This window comes from Teleopsis dalmanni, chromosome 1 (genome assembly GCF_002237135.1).
Source record: "Teleopsis dalmanni isolate 2A chromosome 1, ASM223713v2, whole genome shotgun sequence".
Classification (NCBI taxonomy): domain Eukaryota; kingdom Metazoa; phylum Arthropoda; class Insecta; order Diptera; family Diopsidae; genus Teleopsis; species Teleopsis dalmanni.
In genome coordinates this window covers 207,462,236-207,473,398 of record NC_051846.1, presented here as the reverse complement: position 1 = coordinate 207,473,398, position 11,163 = coordinate 207,462,236, and the positions used below count along the sequence as shown (strand labels likewise).

At 32.9% G+C, this 11,163-nt stretch overlaps 2 protein-coding genes across 3 annotated transcripts in view; one reads left to right on the top strand and one right to left on the bottom strand.

Moving 5' to 3' along the window:
• The first annotated feature begins 474 nt into the window (after positions 1-474).
• LOC119671565 (putative uncharacterized protein DDB_G0271606) lies at positions 475-6,779 on the top strand. 2 transcript variants are annotated; one of them, XM_038082257.1, is made up of 7 exons: positions 475-1,493; positions 1,884-2,034; positions 3,671-3,908; positions 3,995-4,196; positions 4,283-4,494; positions 4,557-4,746; positions 5,725-6,779. In XM_038082257.1, exons 1-7 carry the CDS (start codon positions 498-500, stop codon positions 6,562-6,564), a joined length of 2,829 nt encoding a protein of 942 aa, XP_037938185.1. In that variant the 5' UTR covers positions 475-497; the 3' UTR covers positions 6,565-6,779. The 2 variants fall into 2 exon arrangements, with proteins under 2 accessions (XP_037938185.1, XP_037938184.1); XM_038082256.1 differs by having other exon boundaries at positions 3,995-4,217.
• A 374-nt stretch (positions 6,780-7,153) lies between these two features.
• Positions 7,154-11,163, bottom strand: part of LOC119667146 (nostrin-like) — a 4,164-nt gene continuing 154 nt past the window's right edge. The window contains exons 2-4 of the mRNA XM_038076434.1: positions 10,862-11,159; positions 10,686-10,796; positions 7,154-8,596 (exon numbers count right to left, since the gene is read on the bottom strand). Of these exons, the coding sequence (XP_037932362.1) occupies positions 7,829-8,596; positions 10,686-10,796; positions 10,862-11,159 (1,177 nt within the window). The 3' untranslated portion in view covers positions 7,154-7,828. The remainder of the gene's footprint in view (positions 8,597-10,685; positions 10,797-10,861; positions 11,160-11,163) is intronic.

Here is an 11,163-nt window from a genome sequence, read left to right as displayed (position 1 = left end):
CGAAAAAACCTCAGAAATAAAAATAATTTTGCAGAAAACAATAACAATTCCCCCAATCCGGTAAATTGACTTATTGACCCAACAAAACAGCAAGCCACAACCGCACTTCACCGTTGTCGGCCAGATTATATCACAGCCGCAATATTGTGCGCGCGCTTAAGACTCATAAACCAACAAAGCAACAACAAAGTGTTGCTGGTGGATTATCTCCACCGTACTTACTTGGCCTATATGTGAAACACAAACACCAACCACGCAAACCGTTAAAAACCTAACCAGCAGCAAAAAACGCAATCTAACAAAGATTTCGTCTAATTGTTGCCGCCACATTTGAGATACGAGTACACGTCCCCACACAAACATTTGCACACATAAATCAATCTTTTTTGAATTAACGCACTAATGAGTTATTTTTTTATTTTTATTTTTATTTTATTTAATTAATTTTTCTTCTGGTTTTTCTTTGCAGTTTTGTGCAACAAAATTAGTTGTCAAAAATGGCAGCCAAAACCGTTTCAAATTCAAATTCGCACATCGCAATGCCAGCGCATATCACTCCATCGCCAACGCTTTCCAAACGTGGACACATACGGTCCGCCTCACTCGAAAATGCCAATTCTTTTGTTACGAAAAATGCATTGGGCCTGCCAGCGGCACTGCAAGCCGGTCACACAGGCACACTTAAGTCACGCAACGAACAGAAACGCATGCGCAACAAATTCGGCAGTCACAGCAACTTGGAGGATTACGTCCAGCACGGACGCACCAAATTTCAGAACTTAAGACAAATGTTCGAAATAAGCAAAAGTGCTGCTGCCGCTGCCAAAAATAATGGAGAACCTGTGAATACCAATAGCAGTAGCAGTAGCAACGGTAGTACTGACAAGGAGGCATCAGAAATGCTACAATCATTGCCTGTTACCATAGCCACAGCCACACAAGCCACAACGGCGAATGTTGCAACATATCAGCAACAGAATAAACTCGCGATAACAACCCAAACGCAACAACGCCCTCAGGCGTATACGCAACAACAAATTCCGCACCACCCAACACAGCAGCAAAATCAAAACAACCCACAAAACCAACAACAACAAAAACAAGCACAACTACAGGCCGCTTATCAACAACAATGTGCAGCCATGCAGCAGCAACAGCAACAACACCAACAACAACAACAACAACTGCAACTACAAAACCAGCAACAGCAAACACAATTAACCCGAAAAGCCACTCCAACTACAGTTGTTAACGGAAACGGATGCGGAAATCGGAATAGCATTTCCGAATTGAGTGAACGCCTGAACATAATTGAGTGTTTGGATGTGAACAACAAAATTCGCCAACAGCAGCAGCAGCAGCAGCAGCAACAATCACAGCGACAGCAACATTTACAACAAACGCTGCAACTGGCGCAACAACAGCAACAGCAGCAGCAACGTTGTGCTAGTGACTTAGCCAATTTGCAACATGAAGCTGAAAACAATGATCAGGTTTGTAGCAACAGATTAACTTGCTTGCCTCTGGGTAACCCCATTTCTCCTCAATCGATTGACTTAATCGATGTGTGTTTGTCCATACACTGTACACTGTACACTGTATATGTGTATGGACAAGCACTTGTCTATGGTCTATAGTTTGAGCGAGCCAGCATTGAGGTGTGTCAGTGTCAACGTCAACATCTCAATGGGCGAAGCAACAACAACTGCAAATTATCTCAGCAACATTGTTAAGTTGCCTTTATTTGCACACAACTCAAAACATTAATTTGTTCTTTATCGTTGCGGTTGTTGTTGTTTTTTACATACATACATACATACATACATACATGCATACATACGAACAATGTATAATATAACATTTATTTCAATATTTTTCTCTAGGCCACAAATCTGCTACGCCCCATTGCTTTTAAACCGATCCCATTTGAACCCGACTACAGTATTCCAAATCGTTATTGTGATGTTGTTGGTGATCGTTATGGTTCGACGCCTTCTTTAGCACCAGCGCAAGGTTCCAATCTCCGCTTTGGCAGTAAGTATTTTATTTTATATATTTTTTCATAACAATTTACGGATATGTGAACATGAGTTTTTCTAAAATAAAATTTAACATAAAATACATAGTTTTTTGTTTAAAAAATAATGAAAATGGACTGCAAATAGATGTTATTTGAATATTATTTGCAGAACATAAAATTCGCGCTTTAATGTTTTATGTCTCTAACTATCATAATCTGTAAATATAAACCTTTATCTATTTCATAAACTAGTGAATTAACACATCTTTACCTTTCTTGGTAAATTATTAGAGTTTTCTATTAAACGACTCACAGGTATGACCAGCAGGTGCACATACTTTTTCATCTATTCTTTAGATTAAAGAGCTTCAAATTTGTTTTCCAGACGTTAATCATGATGATGATGATATATATCTGGGCTTCTAGGTGAATAATAAAGGCTATATAATAAAGGCTCATTCAAGGCTATAAAGGGTTTGCGATAAACTACTGACATACATAGATTTTTTAGTTATAGTTGGGTGCTACTTTGTCATATATTATTTCCTTTCACAAATCTGTTCCTGTCGAGTGCATAATAAAAGAAGACAGGAGTGCATAATTCGGTTGTTATCAGTTGGAGAACACATCACATGTTGAGAATGTTTCTTCATTAAAGCTACTGTGGCTTGTTACATCAACTGTCAAGTTAGAAAGTCGACGTTTACGGTCATCTACCTACCTATTATATAAAAGCAAACAGTTAAAACTAAACGATTGGACTGATATCAATAATTTGTAAATACTTTTCTAACTTCCATTATGCTTTATGCCTTACACAGAAGCACGGAAATATTTCATCACTGTAATCGTTCCATACTGCAATGTCCAACAAATCGGAAGATACTTTATTAAACAGTATCTGGCTTGTATGTTTTTAGAGGTACTACAATCTATAATTCCTCTAATATAGATCTCTTTTATTAATGATATATAGATTTATTTTTGTGTGAATTTCTGTATAATGACATAATGTACAGAACTTAAGGTCATTGCTTGCTAATACAACAGATCAGTTATGGTCTCAGTACTTCTCTTTATTAGAAGCTCAGAATTCTGTTTAATTCTCAAATTGTGTGGAGCTTTCTACACCATTTCTAATTCTAAAAATGTGTAAAATATCAGTGCTTCTCAAGCAAATGATTCTTCCCCTCTGGAAGATGCTAAAGTAATCTATAAATCAATGTCTTAAAAATTTCGATATAAAATGATTGATCTAGTAAGGTGAATTTAATAATACATCTATGCCTAAATTATATCTATAAAACATGATTCATATTCAGGAATATTTCACAAAAAACAAAAACATACATTATAACATTATTTTTAATATACAAAATGTAAACATGATTAATTATCCGTCGTGATTTTAACAAATCATTTAAAATACATCAAATCCATTTCAACTTCCCTGACCCATTTTAATTGCAACTCTCGCTTGCGCAATAATTGCTAACATTTTTAATTTTTTTACAGCAAATTAAACAAAGGCTTTACACTATTTGCAACAATTATATTTTTTTTTTATAATAATTCAACATTTTTTGGTTTTTCTGTATTTGTTTTTAAACAATTAATAAACGTGTAAATGCTTCTTCTTCGTTTCGTTAGGCACCACTGACCTACGGTATGGCGGTGGAGGTGGCGGCAGCAGTAGTGCGAGCATTATTGGTGGCGGAATCGGAGCAGGCAGTGTTGGGGGTTTTGTTGGTGGTTATTCAAGCAGTAATAATTATTGCAACAGCCTTTTGGCACGTCGACGGGGTTCCAGATCGTTGAAAATCAACGATAGCATGGAATCGATTCGACATACACCGGACTCAGATGCGAACAGCCAAAGCAGTGCGTTGTAAGTAAAGCAATGAAATAGCGCGCAATTCAATTATTATTAATAAAATGAAATTTATTTAACAATTTCATTTAATTTGAATACAGTAAAATGAGTGGCAGTATGCATAATAGCAACAACACCACGAACAACAACAGCAGCAACAATAGCAACAAGTACATAATAAGTGAGCAATGCGATATGACACCTTCACCCTCTGATTCCGGCATATCTGAACTGGAAGACAAGTTGAAAGATCGAGACTCGGAGCTGTCATACCTGCGACAGACCATGGAACATAATGAGAAAGTAATTTTCAAAGTACAAAAGGTTTACATTTTTTTCTAGGATTAACTACAGTTAATTTAACTAACATATTTTTTATGCCAAACTAGGACAAGGAGGCATTTTGGGAAAGTGAAACTAAGCGACTGAAATCCTTCTATGAAGGCCAACAGCGTGAGTGTCTGCTCAAAATGAAAAAGATGGAACAAATGCTGGCGATGCAACAATTTCAGTTCAAGCAACACAAACTGCGTCACACAGATCAGTCCAATAAGCTGAGAGAGCAAATGGCAGATTTGAAAAATGAGAATGAAATTCTAAGGTAATTTCAAGTATGGAATAATGACTGTAAATAAGTTTTAATTTATAAATTTTTTTCTGTAGAAGTAATAATATAAGTTTAAAAAATTCGGAACGTAACTTGAAAGATCGGGTCGCCTACATTGAAGAGCAACTACGAGAGTCACAAAATATGCTCATCGATATGCGTGCACAATTGGAGGAGAGCGAATGGAAAGTGTGTGAACGTAATGGCGAATTAGCTTTACTTAAATCCCAACTGAAAGAGGCTAATGTAAGTATTTACAAATTTCCTATATACTTGTTATCAAGAACAGAAGACAAATAGACAATGTATTATATCTAGTTCTAAATGTCCAGCTTTACCCTGGACTTAACAATAGCTTATTAGAAAGAGAGAACTAAAAGAAACGAACTGCAAATGAATTTAATCCGAGTGTCTGTTCCGGTTTCTTTCCAAAATAAAGTGTCAGCTCAATAATCTTTACAAGGAGTACAATAGATCCACGTGTGCTGCAGTCGGAGTAGACTAGTGTCTCTTCGCTTCCCGCTGTCTGAACTTTCATTTGAATTATGCTTGTGTAATAATGTTCCTTTTTTTCAGTTACTATTCAACTATAGCAGAATAAACGAACCTTCATCTAATTTTATTAGATCTGTATTTTTCATTAAGTTGGATTCTTTGCATAACGAGGGATATGTTCTATTAAAAGAAAATTTTATTCGCAAGTTAATTTAACATGGGACCCATTTATAATTAGTTACTTTCTAAGATCAATATCAATGGAGAAATAAATACTGTTCAAACGATACATCGATGTTTTTTAGTCTTCAAATATCGAAAAGATTTCTGAAATTATATATAATGTGTTGTTAACGTGAATATCGAGTTGTTTACCGAAGCATATTTACTCAACTCTGTCTTAACTTGGTATCTGAATCCACTGATAGCATGGCGATTTTTTATTTAATATTTTCCGATTGCATATGTGTCAGTAGTAATGAAGACTGATTTCAGGAGAGAGAGAGTAGTATTTAATACAAGTCAATGACATAAACAAAAACATAAATAGCCGTTTAAATGGTTTATTTTCTCAATTCTTAAGCTATCACACTCTATCAAGCATACGATGGTATTAATCCTTTTTGTGGGTTACAAACTACTATACCGACTAGACAATTTATGACAATAATTATTTATATTTTTTTCAATAAATTCTACAGTGTATCTGACAACAAATTTTTATTGTAGGTTGAAATCACAATGAAAGAACATGCCATCGTACATCTCAAGCATGAGAACACAAATGCTGAAACACAAATCTACCAAAGTCTTCAAGAGAATCAAAAGATTACACAACAGCAGAAACAAGTGGAAGAACTGAAAGCACAGTCAGAAAAGGAAACTGAAACTGAGCTAAAGCAACTGAATAAAATTATAATACTAAAGGATCAAGTCATATTGGCACTTACGAATGAGTTGGCCAAATTACGGAAAGAACTGTCGGATTTAGTTATATCTCATGAATATGGTGAGGAACCTTCTGGCAAGTACATACGGCTGAAGCAGCAATTGGATAATTTATCAGACATTTGCAATAAGACACGTAAACACACGCTCAGATCAGAAGTCAACAGAGGTTCAAAGGAGAAAGTAATCGATGATACGAACTTAGAGGTGATATTGAACTGCTTGAAAATCGCGCCACCATTGGATATTGATCATAGCGATAATAGCGATGAAAATAACACTGAGAAACGCTTAGCGAAAATGTCGGCTGACATACAGAAATTTGTGTATGGTTCACAAAACTTACCCGATGTAGCTGTCAATGTGCAAACTACAAAATTCAACACGCAAAAACTAGAAGAGTCCACACTGGATACTTTAATTGAAGAGTCTGCCAATTATGCTGAAGAAATTGCGAAACTACGTAAGCAATTGGATGATGTGCGTGAAAATTTTGAGTTGGAAAAACGCCAATGGTGTGTAGAACGTGAAAAGGTGCTCAATTATCAGAAGCAGTTACAGGTGCATTATATCAATATGTACCAGAAGCTACGTAGTTTGGAGAGCTCAAATGAGTTTTAGATAGTTTGGCCTTACTAAATTAGTAAAAATGTTAATTTAAAATGTTAATTGAGAAGTAAACATCATTTAATTACTTCATTATTATGATATATGTATTGTTGTTGTAATTTTAAGCACATAATATTCCTTAACTGCAAACACTTGACTTGGAAATGTGTTTTATTTTTTATATTTATTTTCATTTTATTATTTTGTTTAATTTATACAAAAATGCATTTGAGTTGCTCATGTTTTATATGGTCTAAGTATTCCAGTTGTAGTTATATTTTTTAAAATAAATACTATAAATATTGTTAATAAAAAAATTAAAATAAATATATATAAATATATATAATAATGTATATTGGAAATTGTTTTAATCATTTTAGTTATACATATAAGATATAATTTTTTATTTCTCTTTTATAAAAAAAAACATCTAAACAAATATTAAACGAACCTATCATTCAGATTCTAAGTAAGGGCTGATACTTTCCTTCTCAACTAATTTTATAAAAATAAAATGGGTCATATTTTTATATTAAAATATACTATTTTATTTTATATCGTAAATATTTTTTGTATAAAATCAACAATTAAACATATATATAATTGCATTTTACAGGATTTAGTGAATATTAATTATCAATTAAATCGTTTTCTATAACTACTCAATGCTTAAAATATGCTACAAACTGAAATCGCTTATATGTGGGACATGAGGTTTATATTATATTGCTTAGACTACATAAATATAAATTAGTTTAGATATTTTCATTATTCATTTTTATAATTACTGGTGCGTTGCACACTTAGACTTGTAGAATATTGCGAAAATGAACATTGCACTGATATCCTGTACTTTTACGCCCACATATCGAGACGGTCGTATGAGAACCCAAAAGTACAGCACAAGTGCAGAGTTCTAAGTACACATAATAATCAAAATATGTTGTACTTATTGGACAATTCAGGGAATTTATTTGAATTTTAATTCAAAAATATCTAAAATTAATATTTAAAATATTTTGTTTTGCTGTAACAAGTAACAAGTAATGTTAAAGCAATTCTTTTGGCAGTTGTTGGGAAGACAATTTTCGTTAATGCGGACAAACTAGCTTTAGCAATAAAATATATTAAATAAAATTTTAAATATCAGTTTGCCTCACTAAATATATATGAGATTAAATGAAAACCCACTGCACTTAATTTTACATTGAAAATAATAAATTTGTTCCACTGTAAGCAATGTTGTCATTAGCCAACACTGACCCATTTAATTTATTCAAGCGAACTCCTCCACGTATGTAGCGGGGAAAATACCAATGTGATTACGCAATGCGCCCAACCACCAACCATCCTCTTGTTTGGCATGGACTTCTATAATATCGCCAGGATTTAGTTCCAGTTCGTCATATAATTTTGGTGTATAGCTGTATAAAGCCTTACATCTACTTAAAACTACTACTGTAGAACTAGAGATTTCATTTGCATTCATATTGATATTATTATTGGCAGCAATCTGTGTGCACTCCGCGCGTATTTCTGCAGAATTCTGATAGTGATGTTCAGTGCTGGTGATGCCACCATTACTTATGCCATTTGCAAGCATCGTACTTTTCTCAATTATCACTTTATGTTCTTTGCGACCACCTGAATTGGTCATTTCATCATCTTCATCTTGTGAACTGAACTCATCAAAATCAGAATCTTGTTGATTGGAGCCACCGTCCGCTTGTCCACGATCACTGTATGGATCGTCGATATTTGTTTGTAGTGTTTTCGATTTTTCTAATGGATTTTGTAGACAAATCTGTGTGTTAATGCTAAACGTTTCAATGTTGCTCTTACTACGACTAAATTTCTTTAACAGCATATCCTTATTTAAATCAGTGCAGCTAACATTTGAGGATGTATTCGCTTGTGAGATGCAATCATATTCATTGTCGCGCAATGAATCATCAACATTCGAATTATTCAGTTTGTCATTGTTCTTCAACCAAAGTGGTACTTTCAGTATACTCTGTTGTAGTCCTGTACGATCACGTGTTATCTGAAAAATAAAATAAAAAAAGATATTTATCAGTTTCTTGATGTGAATGTTTCAATGAAAAAATCTATAGTCAATAATTTGTATAGAATTGATTCAAAATTATGGTGAGAGCAGAATATAATTAGATTTTTTTTACATGAGCCTAACTCTTAATTTTTAATTTAAAGAAAAAGTACGCCTCATCAATACTGAGATGATTCTGTAGAGCAGCGAATGGTACGAAAATCTATCAGAAAAGCAAAACAACAACACTGTAAAATCTTCATATCCAAATTCTGCACAATCAAAATGAAGAGAAAACCAAATAGTACATTGTTTGTGCAATTTCTTAGTGGCTATTGGTGAGCATTGCTATTTGCGTGATACGCTAAGATATGCAACTAGCTATGTGAGCATAACATTTCTATGGCTTTGTTCGGCTATGTTTATTGAAAATAATATCTAACATGCATATCCTTATTTGATGTATCAGAGCAGAGAATTCTCAATGGTCTAATGCAAATGATATTACACAAACAAAAGTACAAAACTTATAAACCGTCGGGTATTATTATTTTTTGTTACGTATGCTTATAACGGACTAAGTCGAGGGCAAATTGAACCACTGCGTCCTTTGATACTTTTTATCGAAGTATCAAAACAGCTTTCAATGTTTTTACACGATTTATACATTTCTAATTAATATTGCTTAGTGTCATGCATAGTTCTATATGTTGTTGTTCTGTGTTTTTACCAGTCATTAATCAGAATCTTGCTTTATTTAAATAAATTACCTCCTCCTTCTTTTAAGTTTTCATTTGTTGACGTTTGTGTTTTTTGAATATAATTTTCGATAACAAGATCATTTATACTTCACTATTGCCAACAACTGCACTTGGTTTAAGTTTTTTACATAAACTCGTTACACCTGTTGCATAGGGTTTTGCTATTAGCCATTTCATTAGTTCTTTAGAGCACAATCCACTTATAACTCTGATCTTTTGCATAACACCATTCGCTTCATTATAATGTTGTTCATTATAAGTTTCTTGAATCTAGTTTTCAATGAAAATCAAAGAAGTGGTTAGTACTTCAATGATGACATATATCATATCAATAACATCACAAATATATGTTGTGATTATTATATATATTTCATAAACAATATTACATAAACTTTAGTTATACTATATCATATATACAATCTTCAAATTAAATATTATAAAACACATATTGCAAGTTGTATATTTTATTAATATCTAAAATGCAATCAGGTATATAAAACTTATTTAAACATATAGATATTCTTCTTCTATATATAGGAAGAAACTTAGATATCCATACAATCGAATATAATACATATATAAATATCATCAGTATTTATAACAGATTTCAGCAGAAATCTTTTGGAATAAAAAAGTATTCAAAAAGTGACCCGATTCCAGTCTTTTAAAATAATTCTCTAGTTAACATGATTCAACGACTTAGGCCTGATGTCAATTGTGTTGTAAAGTAAAGTTCAGAGTGTTTTAAACTATTTCAAACTTTTAATAAATAAGATATCCCTTAAGTAGATTTACTGCTTAGGATTAATTTCATCTAGAAAAGAAATCTAGATATATTTCATCTAGAAATATATATGCCTAAGCTGTGCATTTGCGGAGAACACTACCGTCATTTTCCTCACAGTTGCAGCTAGAGTCATTAATAATAATAAGCATAATTTCTCAATCCACAAATATCAATGTGACTAATGATATGTGAATGATAATATCTAATTTATAAAATGGAGTATATATCAGAAAAGTTGTTACATTTTTTTTATTTAATAAGTGTTTGTATATCTTCGATTCTTATAGCTTTGCTTGTAAAATAATATATTTTTAACAAATTACATGATTTAGATTTAGAGCATTTTGGAAGATAATACGTGGAACACAGAAATAAATATAAGTAAGTATTATATTTTTACTTGAGTAGTAGTAATGAGTAGTATATAATCATAAGCCTAGTTGCAAGCGTATATCCTCTATTTTAACCTCTCTGCAGTATTCAATAACATTCAACCAAATGTTTTATTCTATAATTCTAAATAAAATTCTTGACTTACTTGTATATGTTGCGCAAGAGGATGCGTTGTACGTGGCTTATGATCCAGTTCCAGCAAAGCTGAATGTAATTTAAAACGGGAGCCCTCCAAATATGTTAGCATTGAACGAATCTAAAACAAATGCAATATATTTTAATTAAAAACTTTTAAACAACAATTTAAATTGTAATACTAACATGATACAATTTATCGGTAATATTTTGATTCTCTTGGTTATTCAATGATTGCGAGAGACCCTTCAATCCATTACGTGAACGTCGTTCGCGTTCCAAATCAGCTTTTACCAATTGTAGTAATTTGATTAGAGCATGTTTTCGCCTCTCACGATTCATTGCCAAAGTTGTGTGTTCGCAATAAAAGTCGGGTAACAACTGTTCACTTGGACCCTCTGAATTACGTCTTATATTCTTAACAACTTGCATGTCCTTCAATACATTACAGGCATCAACTTGTGGCTGTAGACGCTGCACTACGCTAT